Raw genomic sequence first — 17,718 nt, 5'->3', positions numbered from 1 at the left:
AAAAAACTTGCTTTTTAGACCTGGGCATGTATTTCCTTCCTTAGCTTAGGGAATTTTTCAGCAGTGATTTCTTTAAATATGTTTTATGCCCCTTTCTCTTTCCCTTCTCCTTCTAGAACCCCTATAATGTAAATGTTAGTACTCGATGTTGTCCCATTGGTCCCTTAAAGTGCCTTTATTTTTAAATTCCTTTTTTTCTTTTCCTTCCTTCCTTCCTTCCTTCCTTCCTTCCTTCCTTCCTTCCTTCCTTCCTTTCTTTCTTTCTTTTTCTGTTCAGTTTGGGTGACTTTCACTACCCAGATCACTGATCTGTTCTTCTGTATCATCAAATCTTCAGTTTATCCCCTGTAGTGTATTTTTTTATTTCTGTTATTGTATTCTTTATATTTGATTGGTACTTTCTTATATTTTCTCTTTGTTGAAGGTCTTACTGTGTGTTCATCTAGTCTTCTCCCAAATTTGATAATCATCTTTGTGGCCATTATTTTGAACTCTTTATCACTTTTATTGCTTAATTCCCTTTCATTTAGTTCTTTCTCTGAGGTTTGCCTTGCTCTTTTGTTTGGAACACACTTCTGTGTCTTTTCATTTGGCCTAGCTCTGTATTTGTTTTTAGGTGTTCAGTAGTTCAGCTACAGTTCCCAATCTTTTTTTTTTCTTTTTCTTTTTTAAGTTTTTATTTAAATTCTAGTCAGTTAGCATACAGTGAAATATAAGTTTCAGGTGTAGAATCCAGCGATTCAACACTTACAATACCCAGTGCCCATCACGACACACATTTCCCAGTGTTAAAGGAGTGGCCTTATGTAGGAGATATCCTGTGGAGCCAAGAAGCATAATCTCCTCTGGTCACCAGAAGCAGGTCTCCCGTGTGGGCTGCATGTGCCCTCCTGATGTGACAGGGCAGAACGGTTGTGGGCACACTAGTAAGTGGGTCTGGCTCCCAGTCCAGCTGGCTGTACACCTGGTCTTGACTACTACAAATGTGCTGGTAGTCAAGACACCAGCGGTAGGCACCCTCTGACATTTGCAGTATACAGGGATGATTCCCAAATGGCATCCGCCGGGGCCGGAATCAGCACAGCAGAACAAGACAGCAACAATGGCTGCCACCAGTGTCTTAAGTCCCCAAGCAGACGCCTAGCTGCCTTTTGTCTCTCCAGCAGGCGCTCCAAGATTAGTAAGTGGGTCCCCTTCACCTGTAGTCTATGTAATTTTGATCCAGTGTTTTTGTGTTTATTTTGGGGTCAAGTAAGTCTACATGTGAACTCTTAAGAGTGGGGTTTCTTTTCCCCTGCAATTCTAGTTTTCCTAGACGTATTCCTTATTGCTTTTCAAAGCCAGGTGTTTTGGAGGCCCATCTCTTCTGTGCAGGATCTAAGGGTTTCGGTACCTGATGTGGAACTCAAATCTCTTGCCCCTCACGGAAAAGTTCATTGCTTTTGTGATCCTTCTGTATCATAGAATGCCATTCCTAGAATGTGGTTTTCAGGGTGCCTGAGTAGCTCAGTCTTTTGAGCTTCCGACTTCACTCAGGTCATGATCTCATGGTTGGTGAGTTTAAGCCCCATCTCAGGCTCTCTGCTGTTATCCCCGAAGCTGTCAGTGCAGAGCCCGCTTCGGATCCTCTGGCCCCCTCTCTCTCTGTCCCTCCCTGCTCGCATGTGTTCTCTCTCCCTCTCTTTCTGTCTCAAAAATAAATAAAATATTAAAAATATATATATTAAAAAAAAGAATATGGTTCTTTCCTTAGTGAGACTGTATCTCTGCTTCTTCTGCCCTTCTCAGTACTGTCCCCTGTTGTAGAGGCTCTGTTCATCCTGTTCATCCAAGGTCCCCTTCAGAGGGGATTATTCCACATGTGGCTATAGATTTACTGTCTATGGGAGAAGGTAAGCTCAGGGTCTTCCTTTCCTACCATCTTGGACCCTCTTGGACCCGTCTTGGACCATCATTGTAGGCTAGTAAGACATTATTAAGTTGTAGAATCTTGTTTGCTTTTTATACACCAGAAATCCAGGCTTTTAAACATTTATGGTAAGGTCTTGAAGTTAACACTGTGTTTCATATTTTCAAGTAGGTTCTAGGAAATGCCTTATAGAACCCAAATTAAAGACTAATATGAAAACTTTCATGTTGTGACTGTGGTTCCAGTGAAATCTAACCACTATCAAAGATCTCTCTTCCATACCTAACCTATACCCTTACCAAGTGACAACATTAAGTTTGTTAAATTTAGCCTTTAATGCCTAACTTAGTTATGGATCTATAAAAATAACATGAAAGAAATTATAATGTAGAGCTATCCCATATGGCTACCCACTAGCTACACATGGCTGTTTAAATCAAAATTTAATTAAAATTAAGTATAATTTAAAATTAAATTCTTCAGTTGCACTAGCCACATTTAAAGTGCTTAATAGCCACATATAGCTAGTGGCTGCCATATTAGCACAGATGTTCTACATCTGTATTGTCCACTAAATGTTCTACAACACAGGAAGTTTAATTTGACAACATTGTCTTAGAAAGTGCCAATACAAAAGCCACTTTAGTTGAAAGTGACTTATATACTTATATATAAAAATGCCCATATGATGGCTTTTCAAGAGGAAGAGGAAACAGATTGTTTATAAATAGAACCTATAATTTCATTCAACTGTGCCAGAAAAGTGACTCTTACATTTATAAATCCCACTTTCTTTTACTTAAACTTCTACCCTAAAATATTTACAAATTCAGAACTTCTAAAGACTACATATGCAGAATTGTATGTAGAGTAGAGTTAGTTCAGGATTCCCAGAATTTATCCAGTCCATCTTGTGCTACTCTTCCTTTCTACACATTGACTCATTATCTTCTCTACAATGTGCTAAGTTAATGTGTGTGTGTGTGTGTGTGTGTGTGTGTGCGCGCGCGCGTGTTTAACTTCTATCTTAGAAGTTAACTGCTTATTTTTAACTTATTTTTAACTGCTGTCTTACACTATACCTCCTTGGTAGACAGAGGCTAATATAGATCCATTTTTGTGTATCATCTTGAGGTAAAGCCTTTAAGTGTCCCACACCCCTAAATCTTTCAATTTTATATAAGAAGGTGATTGTCTTTGCTTTTAAGGAAAATGTGCTGTTCGTCCCTTAGTAAGTATAATAAAATATCCCCCTCTCAGTTTTTTCAAAAGCAGACCATTCTAATAAATTCTGTACTATAATGCTTGAGTCTAGGATGAATCAGGAAACAGGATAAGACTGGAACATCTTATGCAAAAAACTAGGGTACTCAAAAAATGATAGGGACATAGTGAGAGGACATAAGAGCCAGCTTGACAGCCTTCCCACTAGCTATATCTGGCTAGTGCAGTTATGAATTATAAACTGTTGAAAACATAACCTATGTGTTCATACTTAGGATGGATGGATGGATGGATGGATGGGTGGATGGGTGGATGGATAATGGAAGGCCCTTCTTTTTTTTTTTTTTTTTTTTCAACGTTTATTTATTTTTGGGACAGAGAGAGACAGAGCATGAACGGGGGAGGGGCAGAGAGAGAGGGAGACACAGAATCGGAAGCAGGCTCCAGGCTCCGAGCCATCAGCCCAGAGCCCGACGCGGGGCTCGAACTCACGGACCGCGAGATCGTGACCTGGCTGAAGTCGGACACTTAACCGACTGCGCCACCCAGGTGCCCCTGGAAGGCCCTTCTTTAGAGTAGAATGCTGACTGGTAAATGTGGATGAGATGGTGAAGTTGGAAAATCACCAGTGTGCTACCATCACAATAAAGGTTGGTTTAGGCAAGAATTTTCAATGGGTGCTAACTATGAGGGGATAGTTTTCATAAGGAGCAAGATACTTACATAGTCTTTTCTTCCCACACACTGCTTCTTAGTTTACAAAGAAGAAAATAAGTATAAATAGAAAAACCAGTGAGAGGCAGATGGGTCTCTGGATGTGATACCTTGAGAGACAGTCAGCATCATTTGTATGTAAGTTAAGATGCATAACCTGAATTTAATCATGAGGAAACATCAGACAAAACCAAAATGAAAAACATTCCATTTAAGAAAAAAGTGGCCTGAGGGTGTCTTGGTGGCTCAGTCAGTCAAGCATCTAACTTCAGCTCAGGTCATGATCTCATGGTTTGTCAATTCGAGCCCCCTGTCAGGGTCTCTGCTGTCAACACAGAACCCACTTCAGATCCTCTGTCTCCCCTCTCCCTTTGTCCCTCCCCAATGCGCTCTTTCTCTTTCAAAAAAAAAAAAGTGGCCTTTATTTAAAATGTCAGTGTTACGAAAGGGGAGAAGAATGCAGGGGGAAGGCTGAGGAACTATTCTAGATTAAAGGAGACAAAAGAAACGTGACAACTTAATGCTAATCTTTGATCTAGGGCTGGATCTAGACTCAAAAAAAAAATGGTAAAAAACCCATAATTGGGACAGTAGCCAAGACTGGAATATGAATGGCAGATTAGATAAAAAGTACTGATGTTAAATTTCCTAATTTGCTAACTATGCTCTGATTATGTTACAGAATAGCTTTGTTCTTAAGAAATACACAATGAAGTATATTTTTTTTATTTTTTTTTTTAATTTTTTTAATGTTTATTTATTTTTGAAGGAGAGAGAGACAGAGCATGAGCGGGGGAGGAGCAGAGAGAGAGGGAAACACAGAATCTGAAGCAGGTTCCAGGCTCCAAGCTGTTAGCACAGAGCCTGATGCAGGGCTCAAACTCACAAACTGAGATCATGACCTGAGCCAAAGTCAGACACTTAACCGACTGAGCCACCCAGGTGCCCCAAGAAATACACAATGAAGTATTAAGGAGTAAAGGGGCATGATGTCTATAACTTACTCTTAAATGATTCAAGAAAACAGTTGTGCATGTGTGGTGAGAGAATACAGTAACAAATATATTGCATCTTAACAGTTGGTGAACTTGAGTAAGAGCTACAAAGGAGTTTTCTATTTAAGTCTTGCAACTTTTCTGTAAACTTAAAAATATTTCAAAGTAAAAATTTTTAAATTCTATTCCATGTTTTCTAGCCCTTTCTAAGGCACAGAATGATGTGATGACAATGAAAATGCAATCAGAGCGACTTTCAAAAGAATACGATCGACTTCTGAAAGAACACTCAGAACTTCAGGTGGGTGACATCTACTTTATGGACCTAAGTTTTTTGAAATAGTAATCACTAAATCAACCATTTGGGTCATCTGTCCTTCCCAAATCAAGAGGATGTATTCAATCCTGGCTTTAAAAAAAATTTTTTTTAACATTTATTCATTTTTGAGAGATGGCCAAGAGACAGAGCATATAAGTAGGGGAGGGGCAGAGAGAGAGGGAGACACAGAATCCAAAGCAGGTTCCAGGCTCCAAGCTGTCAGCACAGAGCCTGATGCGGGGCTTGAACCCATGAACCATGAGATCATGACCTGAGCCAAAGTTGGACACTCAACTGACTGAGCCACCCAGGTGCCCCTGTCCTGCCTTTTTAAAAATGATGAAGGAAACCAGATTTTTACCAAGGGGGTGAAGATGAGGATATCGCCTAAAAACACAGGACAGTCATCACATAGAGAATTACTGACATGCTAACTGATTGCATTCTAGTTTTAGTGGGATTGTAAGCACAAGAACTGAGCCACAAAAATGGCAGCATCGAAAAACAAGCTGGTTCTATAAACATTCAGTTTTGCTGTTGGCAATGTTTGCTCTATTCGTGCCAAAATAAGGTAAAAAATTGAAGGCTCATCTTCACGACTACTCGCTACTCCTTCTATCCCAGTGTTTTGTTTAAACATCTGAGGTCAAAACCTATGGCATTCGAATCCGTGATTTACCTCCAATGTGGATTTAAAAGATAGAAATGGAAAAAACCTTTTTGTTGTTAAAGTCACAGAGTCCAGGGCAATAGTTCTTTTTCTCTTCCCCTCCAGTCCAGCAAGAGTCTGTGCCCTGCACTCATCCAGGCTAAGCTTGCCTGTCCCTTCCCTCTTGGTTTGCCAGGCCCTACTCTGAACTGATTTCCCAGCCACTCTCTGACTGCATGTCAGAGAGTTCAGGGGAGACGCCATTCCCGAGGCAGCCCTGGTCCTTCCTGTCCCTCCTGCTTTCAGGATGGGCTTATCCTAAGAATTTGGCAGCTTTTTGTACCTTTCAATCAGGTCTTTTTTTTTTTTTTTTTTTTTTTTTAGAGAGAGCACAAGCAGGGGAGGGGCAGAGAGAGAAGGAGAGACAGAATCCCAACCAGGCTCCACACCCTCAGCACAGAGCCCGATATGGGGGCTCAAACTCACGAACCATGAGATCCGGACCTGAGCCGAGATCAAGAGTCAGACACTTAACCACCTGCACCACCCAGGTGCCCCTCAATCGGGGCTTTTTAGCAATTACAGCTGTGCAGTTACTTCACTGTAGAAGAACCCCTGGTCCCAGGACTCACTTCACTGCCTCTTCATGGTCATTGAATCTCCAGGGTCCATCACTCCGCCTAGCAAAAGGCAAGCAGGTGCTATACCCATAGGCCTTAGAGTCAGACAGACCTGGAATGACTCTAACTCTCATACTATCTGATCCCAAGCATGTTAGGATACACCTCTGCAGCTTACTTTTCTTCACTTGTGAAACCAGGATAATAGTAACACCTGGTCCACTGGGTTGTGGCAAGAATTAAATAGAATGTGTAGGGTACTTAGCACTGTGCCTGGCTGATAGGAGACACTCAAGAAATGATACCTATTGTAAGTATCATCATCAGTATACATTACTCTGTAGAAGTTTTGCTGAAACTGACTTATTCTCAACCAGCCACTTTGGCCTTGATTTAGAGCCATTCAAGAAGGAAACCAGAGCACATTTACCATCTGGTATCCCTAGTTGAGTTGCATGTTTGATTTAACTAACTTTTGACATTAGGGTATTCCAGAGAAGGGTATCCCCTGTGTGCTTCAAACCTAGGATACGGAGAGCCCATGTCACTTGGCCTAAAGTAGATGGTTAGATTCTCAACAAGACCACCTTTTCCCCATCTCTAAAACATGGGTCCTGAAAATTGCTGACTTCACCATGGCATGATGAGTATTTCTCCAGAGCATCCTTCAAGATCTGCCATGGAAAATGAAAGAACACTTCAGAAGCCTTTTGCCTAGAAATGGAACTTTTTTTCCCCTCCCATTTGTAAGGTCAAAAGGATGCATATCCCCACCAGTGGACTTTGCCAGAATTTCAGAAACGTTTAGATCCCTGAATGGAGAAAAGAGAAGCAGGAATATTCTCTCATTTTGTTATGGCCAGTGGTGATTGCTGAATGTCCCCATCGTGGTAACAGCTCATGCTTCTCTTAATCCCTGAAGAGTATATGTGACAACCCATTTTCTTTCCCCTCCCCAAATTCCTTCTTCTTGGAGCTGATGCATTCTTGTTAACAGATGTTAAATAGTTTCTCTGACTAATTCCTTCCCAAGAAAGTAGTTTTTATTCCTATTTCTTTGAAAAATGACCCATCCTGGATATGCCAGGTGCCATGCTGAGAGTTGGGCCTTGTGCACTAGTGCATTTAAGGTCTTGATCCAGTTTCTTCTTTTATTTTTGAAATATTTAATGAATGACATTTACTGAGGATATGCTGTAGACCAAGCACTTAGTTAATGGGTTCATATATTATTCTGTTTACTTTAATCACAGCCCACTAAATTAAAATATTTTAATACCCTATCTTGTGGGTGAGGAAAACAAGTCCCAGAGATGTTATATAATGTACCTAAAGTCACTGAACTAGAAATTGATAGGATTCAAAGTTGAATTCAAAATCATGAAACCTTGGGGCATCAGGGTGGCTGTCGGTTCAGCATCCAGCTCTTGGTTTTGGCTCAGGTCATGGCCTCATGGTTCATGTCAGGCTCTGTGCTGACAGCATGGAGCCTGCTTGGGATTCTCTTTCTCTCCCTCTCTCTCTCTCTCTGCCCCTACCCTGCTTGCACTCTCTCTCTCTCAAAATAAATAAACTTAAAAAAAAATAAAATCCAAAACCCAGTAATTTTTCTCCAGTTGCCCCATCATTAAGAACTCCCTGTGTTGGTCACTAGACTCTGCTCTTGGAACTGTTGTCTTCCCACTTCCACTCTACTCAATCTCAGAGAGCCACATTTCCCAAGCTCCCATGCTGTCTTCTGGGCAGGTTCAGCAGTGGGAGGCACTAGCAGGGGACTGAAGGCAGGAGGGGCAGTGCCGGGGACTTCCCACTGCTCTGTTTCAGTAGCATCTGCAGCAGCAGCACCATCTTTTCCCATGGTCCTGGTACCCACTGGGCAGCTGCCACATGGTGGCCCTAGCTCCTGGGATCCAGAACCGGGTCTCCCCCCTTGTCCCTCTAGCCCAAAGAATGGTGGTTTTGTGCTAATCCCTGAGGTGTCTTACCACACTGTTCCAATGCATCTACTCTTTCACCACCTGTAAAACCAGCTTCCCATAATAAATACCTGTTTGAATTTAAAAAAGAAAGAACGCTCTCAGCCCCATACTTTGGCAGTTCTGTAAACCCCGGGGGGATGACTTGGCATCCAGCACCTTGACTTCTTCGTTTCTTAAATGAGGGTTATAATACTTGAGCATTAAACCAGACCCTGTCTAAGGCACTTTAAATGTTTTTTTTTTTTAAATTTTTTTTTTCAACGTTTATTTATTTTTGGGACAGAGAGAGACAGAGCATGAACTGGGGAGGGGCAGAGAGAGAGGGAGACACAGAATCGGAAACAGGCTCCAGGCTCTGAGCCATCAGCCCAGAGCCCGACGCGGGGCTCGAACCCACGGACCGCGAGATCGTGACCTGGCTGAAGTCGGACGCTTAACCGACTGCGCCACCCAGGCGCCCCACTTTAAATGTTTTTAAACAAGAAAAGCTCTATAGCCCTACAAGACACTAGTAGTTACCTCTTGATTGGACACATTTTTTTTTCCCACTTACCCTCCATTGTCCGGTATGAGAACTTGTAGAAGATTCTGAGATTTAAGTGTCATTAAATGACTCCCATTTTCTTTAAAGTGACTCTTACACTTTTATATTTACTTTCTTAACGCTACTTGAGAAGCAAAATGATTGCTGTAGGCCATCTATAGTAAAAAGCTGTATCAAATTGTCGTTTGTGAATTATACTTCTGTTGTCAAACCAACCTTAATAATTGAATTATATCTTCAAGTTCTTGGGAAATTTAGCCTTCTCAGTATTACACAGTTGATTTACTTTAAATAAAATAATCATAAAATGACTTAAACTATTATGGAAATAAAAGCGGAAGGGGGAAAGCTGGTTTCCTTACCATAAACAGATTCCACTTTGCATAATTTAAATCCATTTTAAATCTGTTCTCCTCCCTGATACAAATACTAAATAAATATTAGAAAACAATCCCGTCAATACAAAGTCTTTGCCTTTCCTTGTTTGCCGTGTCTCTCTTCTAGAAAAGGAAAAGCAAAACTAACTAAGGATTATGGGCAGCACAAACCCATCAGCATCTGGCAGTTTTCAAATTTCATTTTGGAGTCACCCTCACTTAAGGAACTTGTCCTGAATAACAGCTCCATTAAAACTGTGACTTTTATCTTTATGTCCACTTTAATTTTGGATAAACACAAGATTATCTCCTTTTTTAAAATTGAAGTATAATTAGCATACAGTGTTATATTCGTCTTAGATATATAATGATTCAACAATCTGTACAGTTTTCAGTGCTCATCACAAGTGTACTCTTAATCCCTTCACCTCTTTCACCCGTCCCTCACCCGCTTCCCCTCTGGCAATTGTTCTCTGTATTTAAGACTCTGTATTTTTGTCTCTTTTTTACTTTGTTCATTTGTTTTGTTTCTCAAATTCCACATATGAGTGAAATCATATGGTATTTGTCTTTCCCTGTCTGTCTTATTTTGCTTAGTATTACACTCTCTGGATCTACCCATGTTGTAGGAAATGGCAAGATTCCCTTCTTTTTTATGGCTGAGTAATACACACACACACACACACACACACACACACACACACACACACATCACATCACATCTTCTTTATCCTTTCATCTGTGGATGGACATTTGGGTTGTTTATGTATCTTAGCTATTGTAAATAACACAGTAAACATGGGGGTGCATATATCTTTCTGAATTAGTGTTTTTGTTCTTTGGGTAAATACCCAGTAATGGAATACTAGGTCATAAAGTACTTCTATTTTTAGTTTTTTTGAGGAGCCTCCATACTGTTTTCAGAGTGGCTGTACCAGTTTATTTTTCTACCAACAGTGCATGGGGTCTCTTTTAATTCTACTTCCTTGACAACACTTGTTATTTATTGTAGTTTTTATTTTAATCATTCTGACAGGTGTAAAGTGATATCTCATAGTGGTTTTGATTTGCATTTCCCTGATAATGAGTGATGTTGAGCATCTTTTCATGTGTCTGTTGGCCATTTGTAGGTCTTCTTTGGAAAAATGTCTGTTCAGGTTCTCCACCCATTTTTAATCAGGTTATTTAGTTTTTTTGGTATTGAGTTTAGTTTTATTGGTGTTGAAGTTTGGTGTTATTTTTGAGAGAGAGACAGCCCATGAGTAGGGGAGGGACAGAGAGAGAGGGGAACAGAGGATCTGAACCTGGCTCTGGGCTGATAGCAGAGAGCCCAACGCGGGGCTCAAACTCACAAACCATGAGATCATGACCTGAGCCAAAGTCTGACGCTAAACCGACTGAGCCACCCAGGTGCCCCGCATAAGTTCTTTATATATTTTAGTTATTAACCTCTTATCAGATACATCATTTGCAAATATCTTCTCCCATTCAGTAGTTGAAGCTGTGATATTTATCTGAAGTGGTAAGATATATATAAACATGTGAAAGTGGTACCTTATCATTCAAAATACTTCCTCTAATCCTGATTTGGTTGCATAACGTTAATGTTACTAAAGTTGCTCTGAAAGCATTAATACTCAGCCTGAACAAGAGCTAGATGAACTTCTCATGTACGAGCAATAATGCTACAACTCCATTTGATGAGGTTTTTTTCCTCAGTGTAGACTTTGCTTTCTTGAGTGCAAATGATTTCTAAAGGTTAATTTCGATCCCATTTTCTTCCAGTTTTAAATGATATTTTATAGTTATCTCTGATATGCAAAGAGTATAATTTGAAAACTCAATTCTCTGGGCAAATATCTGCATAACAAACACACACACACACACACAAAAGGCCATCCCATCTGGGGTTTTTGTTTCCCCTCATTCTTTCCTTGCCAAAAATCTTAATTGAGTTGGTAAGAGGGGAATTTTAGAAATTTTGTTTTCCTGGTATAACCTGTGAAACAAAAGCAAAGTAGATTAAGGCAAGGAAACAAATGAATTGATCAAGAATGTTATTTTTCCCCCTTTTTCAAGTAAAACCCACAAACTTTGTAGTTTAAGTTTGAAATGTTCTCAATCCCTATTTTCATATTTGATTATTCTCATAATTAATAACCATACACAGAAAAGAGAATTTTTTTAAAAACTCCTTGTCATATCAATGAATCTGTTTTTCACTCTTGGCTGTAGCTACTTGAGTCCTTTTTTTTCTTGCAGAATCGCTTGGGGAAAGACAGTAAGAAAGGCCTGTGAACTTTGAAAGACGATGGCGACACACCATGTGAAGATGACAAATTTGTTATCGTGTTGGCCTGTAGAACAATTTAAAATTCAGTTCAGTAAAAGGTACCGTTTATGACCAGCCAATAATTTTTTTAATGCCACATATAGCCTGTTATCCTAACAGTGTTGTCACAATAGTTGATGATGTTTCAGATATATCGTCAAGTCTATATTCCAGCTCTTCTGTAAAATATAAGCATGTTTAGCACCCTAGTAAGATATTGAGAGGAACACTGGTTATATGGTGACTGTTTACTAATAAAAAGAAAAATTTATAGCCAGTTACTTCCCAAATTGATTTTTAAGTTGATGAAATCATTAATAGCCTTAAAAGCTGTGATGTGTTTTCAGTAATAATAATCTATTTAATCAAATGACGATAATGCTGATGTATTTGAAAATAGTATTCAGTATCAGCAGATTTGTTCATAGATTAAATAAGGACAAATGATCAGAATTAGCCATTATATATATGGGGAAGAGTCATGAAGAGCAAAAAAATAAAAACAATGACCTTAGCTGTTCTTTTTTATAAGTCTGATGATACTATAGTTTACTCTTGTAAAACAGCTATATTGATAATTATATTTTTGTTACTGTGCTTCTATATCTGTTGGACTGTTTCCGTTGACATTTGTGTTAATACCACATAATAAGTAGGCATTATACCTTTTTAAAATTCATCTGATAATGAAGTTTACATCTATTTGCATAACTGCCATACACTGAAGTTAAAATTATTTTACGACAATGTGGAATTCTTGACTTAGAAAGCTAATGTAGAGCATATCCAAAGAGCAATGTTTCCCATCGCTGTGAGAGTTACTAAGTATACAGATATTACCTCAAATATACATACACTGGGGTCACAGTTTCTCTGAGATGTATCTATATTCTGAAAGCTAAATATTAAGTACTATTTTTCCATTCATATTCCTTTAGAATCTCCTTTAGAACATGATAACGACTGTAGTTATATTAAAATGATTTAGGTTGTTCCAGTGTTTAGACATGAAAATCATCTTCCTTGTCTCATAAAGACCTAAATATAAATAATGGAATGGAAAATAATGACTGGAGTTTTTACTTTCCTGATACTTATTTCATCCTTTGTTGTTTATTATCATTTTAGCACCAACTTCATGCATACTTAATTTTTTTCATTGTAACATAGGTGAAATTTTTTTCATTGTAACATAGGTGTAACATAGGTGAAATGAGCGAATACATTAGAATTTTATTTCAGATAGAAGTCAGGAGCTACTGCTGGAACACAGACACGTAGGAGACATTTACCAGGAGTGAACGATGGACTTAGACCAGATGGTCTGACAGCACCATGAGTAACAGAGAAGGGGATGCTTCAGTGGGAGGGAGCTGAATAAATGACAATTCAGAGTATCGCCTTGGAAATGGCAGAGTGGGTAAATATGAAGGTACTGAGCATTTGTGACCTGGCTTCCACACAGGAATCAAGGCAAATGACAAAATAACAGAGAAGTAGGAAATACACAGCTGTAGAATTGGCAAAACTGAAATCGAATCCCAACCTTACCACTAATTTAGCTGTGTGACTTTAAACAAATTATTCAAACTCGCTAGACTTCCATTTCCTCAACTCCACAATGGGAATAATAATGTTTTAGGTCAGGATTACATAGTAATTTTTCAGGCTTTAAAGCAAGAAAAGCCTGGGCACCCTTTGAAGAGCATGAGGATTTGGAAGATTGCCAGAAAGCACTTAAAGTGTACATTTCAGTAATCTTACAACCGTCTCAATTTTAGAAACCTGCACCCTGAGGCCTTAAAAGTTTGAGCAGTTTCCCCAAAGTAGTATGGATAGTTAGATTCAGGGCCAGGATCTGAGTCTATTCCAGTTCCCCAAATACTATTCTAGTGTTTATACACAAATTGATTAAAATTTGCCAAACAAAATATTGCCGTTAGTATTAGCCAGGATTTGAACCAGGAAGTTTGGCTCCAAAGTCACCATAATGAACTGCCTCTCAAGCTATGCTTGTTAGTTCCTATTACTCTCCTTACCACCCATGGAGCTTAACAAATTCTATTGTTATAAACAAACAGTATTCCGTGGAAGTTCTGGACTGCAGAAGTAGTGCTTAAGAAGTTCTAAGCAAGCACTCTAGACTTTGGCATGAGTCATCCTGGTTGCTTGCCTGGCTCTATCTTGGGCTTAGTACTAGTAACTGCGTTACCCTGAACGCCAGTCTAGAGCCTAGAGTTTAACTACCTGATGCCACCAGCCTGCCTGGACCTCTAAAGACCCATGCTTCCGATTCCAGTGCTGGTCTCTGCTTGCTTAAAGTGACACTCCCGCTTCCTCCTGGGACCTCCCACCCACAACCGATTGCACGCATCTGCCCCCGTTGTCGTGCTCTATCTCTGTGCGTTGGTCTGGTTCTGCATTCCCATTCCATTGTCCACCATCTTCTGGCCGTGCCCCCCCCCCCAGCTATGCCCCACCACAGCTGGACAGCCTGTGCCCAGCACTACTAACAAGGCCCCCGGGATGCACCTTGCATTCAGACACCCACTTTCTACTGTATAAATATAACAGTCCTCATAAACGCTGAGTTTAATATCTAGAATGAATATGTCTAAAGTCCAGGAAGCTCTTCTGAACTTTTATATCCTTCGGCCTACCTTTTCTAGAATTCTTGAAACTCCACTTAGAAAAATTCAATTTTCTTTTTTTGTTTGTTTGTTTGTTTGGCATTTCTTTCTCTAATCAATTTACTAAACATTTTATTATATCACATCGGTGCTTTCTATCTTAGTTGCTAAACAAATATGACCTTATTAGTGTTCCTCTCTATAGCCAAAGTGATTTCTAGCACTGCAGAACTGAAAAACAGCCCCCCAGAAATTATCCATGTCTAACCCCTGGAAGCTGGAAAGACTCTCTTCTATGGCAAAAGTGAGTATTACTTACATGGTGAACAATGTGATTAAAGATCTTGAGGTGGAGAGATTGTCCTGAATATCTGGGTGGGCCCTAAATACAGCCACAGATATCCTTACAAGAAAGAGACAAGGAAACTATTACCACACAGAGGAGAAGTCACTGCCACCACACAGGCAGAGTTTGGAGTGCTACAGCCACCAGAGCTGGAAGAGGCAAGGAACACATGTTCCCCAGAGCCTCCTGAAGGAACATGACCCTGCAGACACCAGTGATTTTGGACTTCTGGTTTCCAGAACTATGAGACAATAAAATTTGTGTTCAGCCACCAAGTTTGTGGTAACTTGTTACAATAGCCGTATGAAACTAATGCAGGAACAGACAGCACAAATCTGTCCTGTGCTGGACTGAATTTCACAACGTGTGGGAAATAGACACCCTTTTACACCACTTGGTTTCCCCAGTAGCTATTTGGGTCAATCAAAGATTGCCATGGCCACCCGCTCTTTCTGTTCTTCTTCTCCGACAATTTTATTTCCTGTGGTTTCCACGACCACACCAAGCCCCTCTTTCCTCCCCTGGACTACTCTGGCAGATCCTACTGGTCTCCCTGCATTCTCTTACTGCTCTCTTACTGTGTGCTCTTGTAAATCATGTCCTTCCCTGCTTAAAGTCTTCCAGTCCCTTCCCATCACATGGAAGACTGGACTCGTGAGACTCGCCAGGCTCCCCATTCCCTTCCAACCACACCTGCGTTCTGATTCTTCTCATGACAAGCCGAGTTCTGTTCTTTCAGGGCTTTTGCATACACCGTACATCCTGCATTCCAACCCTATCTGTCTCGGCCTGATTTTATTTTCATCATAGCTCTTATCACCGTCTGAAATTATTTCACTTTCGGTTTGGTTTTGTCTCCTGCACAGTGACAAACATAGTTCCTGTGCACCACGGAACAGTGTTTCTCAACAGGGAGCAGGAAAGATGTTACCAGGGACATTTAGCAGTTTCAAGATATTGGTTGTCACAACTCGGGGAATGCTTCTGGCAAGTAGAGGCCTGGGATGCTGCTGAGCCCACTCCACAGTGCACAGGATAGCCAACATGCATACACAAAAGTACCTGACCCAAAGCGTCATGTAACCAAGGCTGAGATGCCCGCCAATAGATGCTTGTGGCAGAGAGCATTGCTTGTACCCCAGTGTCCATTCTTTCATCCCGATATTTTTACACACAGCCACCAAGCATGGACGATATTTTCCAGCCTCCTTGTAGGTAGAAATAGGAATGTCACGTGATAGCAATCTCTTCTTTTTTTTTCCTTCCTCTTCCCTGCTACATGAAACACAGCTGTCGCCATCTTAGAGCATGAGCTTGAGGCCACACAAGCTAAAGTGACAAGGGAGAAGGATGTTGTGTCCCTGACATGTGTCCCTGAGCACCACACCTCCCCTGAGTTGCAGCTCAATAAATAGTGGGATAAATGAATAACATCAGGTATTTTCAACGTGTTGTCCTCTCTTGAAGGCCTAGTCATGGATAAAAAGCCAAAATTTGGGGCTCCTGGATGGCTGTTGGTTAAGCGTCTGACTTTGGCTCCCATCTTGGTCTCATGGCTTGTGAGTTGAAGCCCCACATCGGGCTCTGCGCTGACAGCTCAGCCTGTTTCAGACTTTGTGTCTCCCTCTCTCTCTGCCCCTCCCCTTCTCGTACTCTGTCTCTCAAAAATAAGTAAACATTAAAAAACAAATTAAAAAAAAAAGTCAAAAGTTGTTTGTCATATACAGCACAAAACCATGAGCTTTTTTCTTTCTCTTTCCTACTTGCCTTTTAGGTTAGCATCATGATGTTAAATCATATTCTCTACTTTCTCTGCATGTTCAGCTTTTTATATTTACCTTAATCATCATCACCAGCAACATGCAGTGTGTCCCCCACAACATGTGTGTGTCCCACTCCACAACAGTTTACCAGAGAAGCAGACCTCCGGCCTCTTCTCTCTTGTCTCTGCTGTGACTCTTGCCACAAGGTGAACAAGCAGCACATAAACACAAGAGCATTCTGTTACATCATGTACACACACGCAGTGCCCAAGAGCTTGGACTATAATTATGGAAACTGGGAAGGGTCTAAGTTCCTACAGAACTTGAGTGTGAGTGCTCCTTTTCCTACATTTGAGCAAAGAGCCTAGCTGAAGTTTGGGCTTTGCACCACCAGCCCCCTGCCCCCAAACTAGATGCCTTCCTGGTTAGCCAGGTTGCTCCAGAAAGTGTATTGCTTCTCCAGAAATCTTTGTTCTCCCTGAAGCACCACCTGTGGTAAAGAATTTCCCTCTCACTTCTTCCAAGGGTTGCCGATTTCCTGGAACACGAAGAACTTCAACCGCCAGTTCTTAGTCAATGACTTTCTGAAATAACCTCCACAGGGGGTTTGTTCACTTCCTGAAAAAGTGTTTGCATTTAAGTTTGCTTATTTTCTCTTGAAACCAGATAGATGGCAAATAGAGAAAGCATAAGCATTCCAGTTAGCAGTTTGGTTAATGGTCTTAACAAACGCGTATAAATGTTGACAAAAATGAAATTATACCATACATACTATTCTGTGACCTGCTTTAATCCCCTCTCCCCCACATCAGCAAGTATTCTTCTACAACAGGATTCTCCAATCGGACCTTTAGTAGGTCACATAAACAACACCAGAGGAGGCAGGGATTTTTCAAGCCACATAAAGTCATCCTCAGATGCCCAGTCCACCACTTCTACCACTGCAGATCGCTGACTTGGGGCACCTGGCTGGCTCAGTTGGTAGAGCACACGACTCTTGAACTCGAGGTCCTGAGTTTGAGCCCCACGGTGGGGGTAGAGTTCACTTAAAAAGAGAGAATTACTGACCCAGGCAACGAGTGTCAGTGGTGGGACCATGCCCTAAGCACCCAGTGTGAGGGCCTGACATGGGGATGACACCCACCATCCATGACACAGAGCATTTAACTTACCACTGTTGTTGGTCACTTCATGAGCATGTATACTGGTGGAAGATTAGAGCATCATGACTGCATGCATGGACTACCTGGGATCAAATTCATCTCCTTTGTTCCCACTTGGACTCTCAATCTCTCCACCTTTAAAGTGACAACAAGA

General features: G+C 40.7%; 1 protein-coding gene across 1 annotated transcript in view; it reads left to right on the top strand.

Moving 5' to 3' along the window:
- The window catches only part of LOC115508774 (B-cell receptor-associated protein 29), a 57,075-nt gene extending 44,349 nt beyond the window's left edge, over window positions 1–12,726 (top strand). Inside the window, exons 7-8 of the mRNA XM_030307773.1 lie at window positions 5,043–5,143; window positions 11,593–12,726. Coding sequence (XP_030163633.1) covers window positions 5,043–5,143; window positions 11,593–11,628 — 137 coding nt within the window. The 3' untranslated portion in view covers window positions 11,629–12,726. The remainder of the gene's footprint in view (window positions 1–5,042; window positions 5,144–11,592) is intronic.
- Window positions 12,727–17,718: the final 4,992 nt, after the last annotated feature.

The sequence above is a fragment of the Lynx canadensis genome, chromosome A2 (genome assembly GCF_007474595.2).
Source record: "Lynx canadensis isolate LIC74 chromosome A2, mLynCan4.pri.v2, whole genome shotgun sequence".
Classification (NCBI taxonomy): domain Eukaryota; kingdom Metazoa; phylum Chordata; class Mammalia; order Carnivora; family Felidae; genus Lynx; species Lynx canadensis.
Note: the sequence above shows the minus strand (reverse complement) of the source record. Positions and strands in the feature narration are given on the sequence as shown.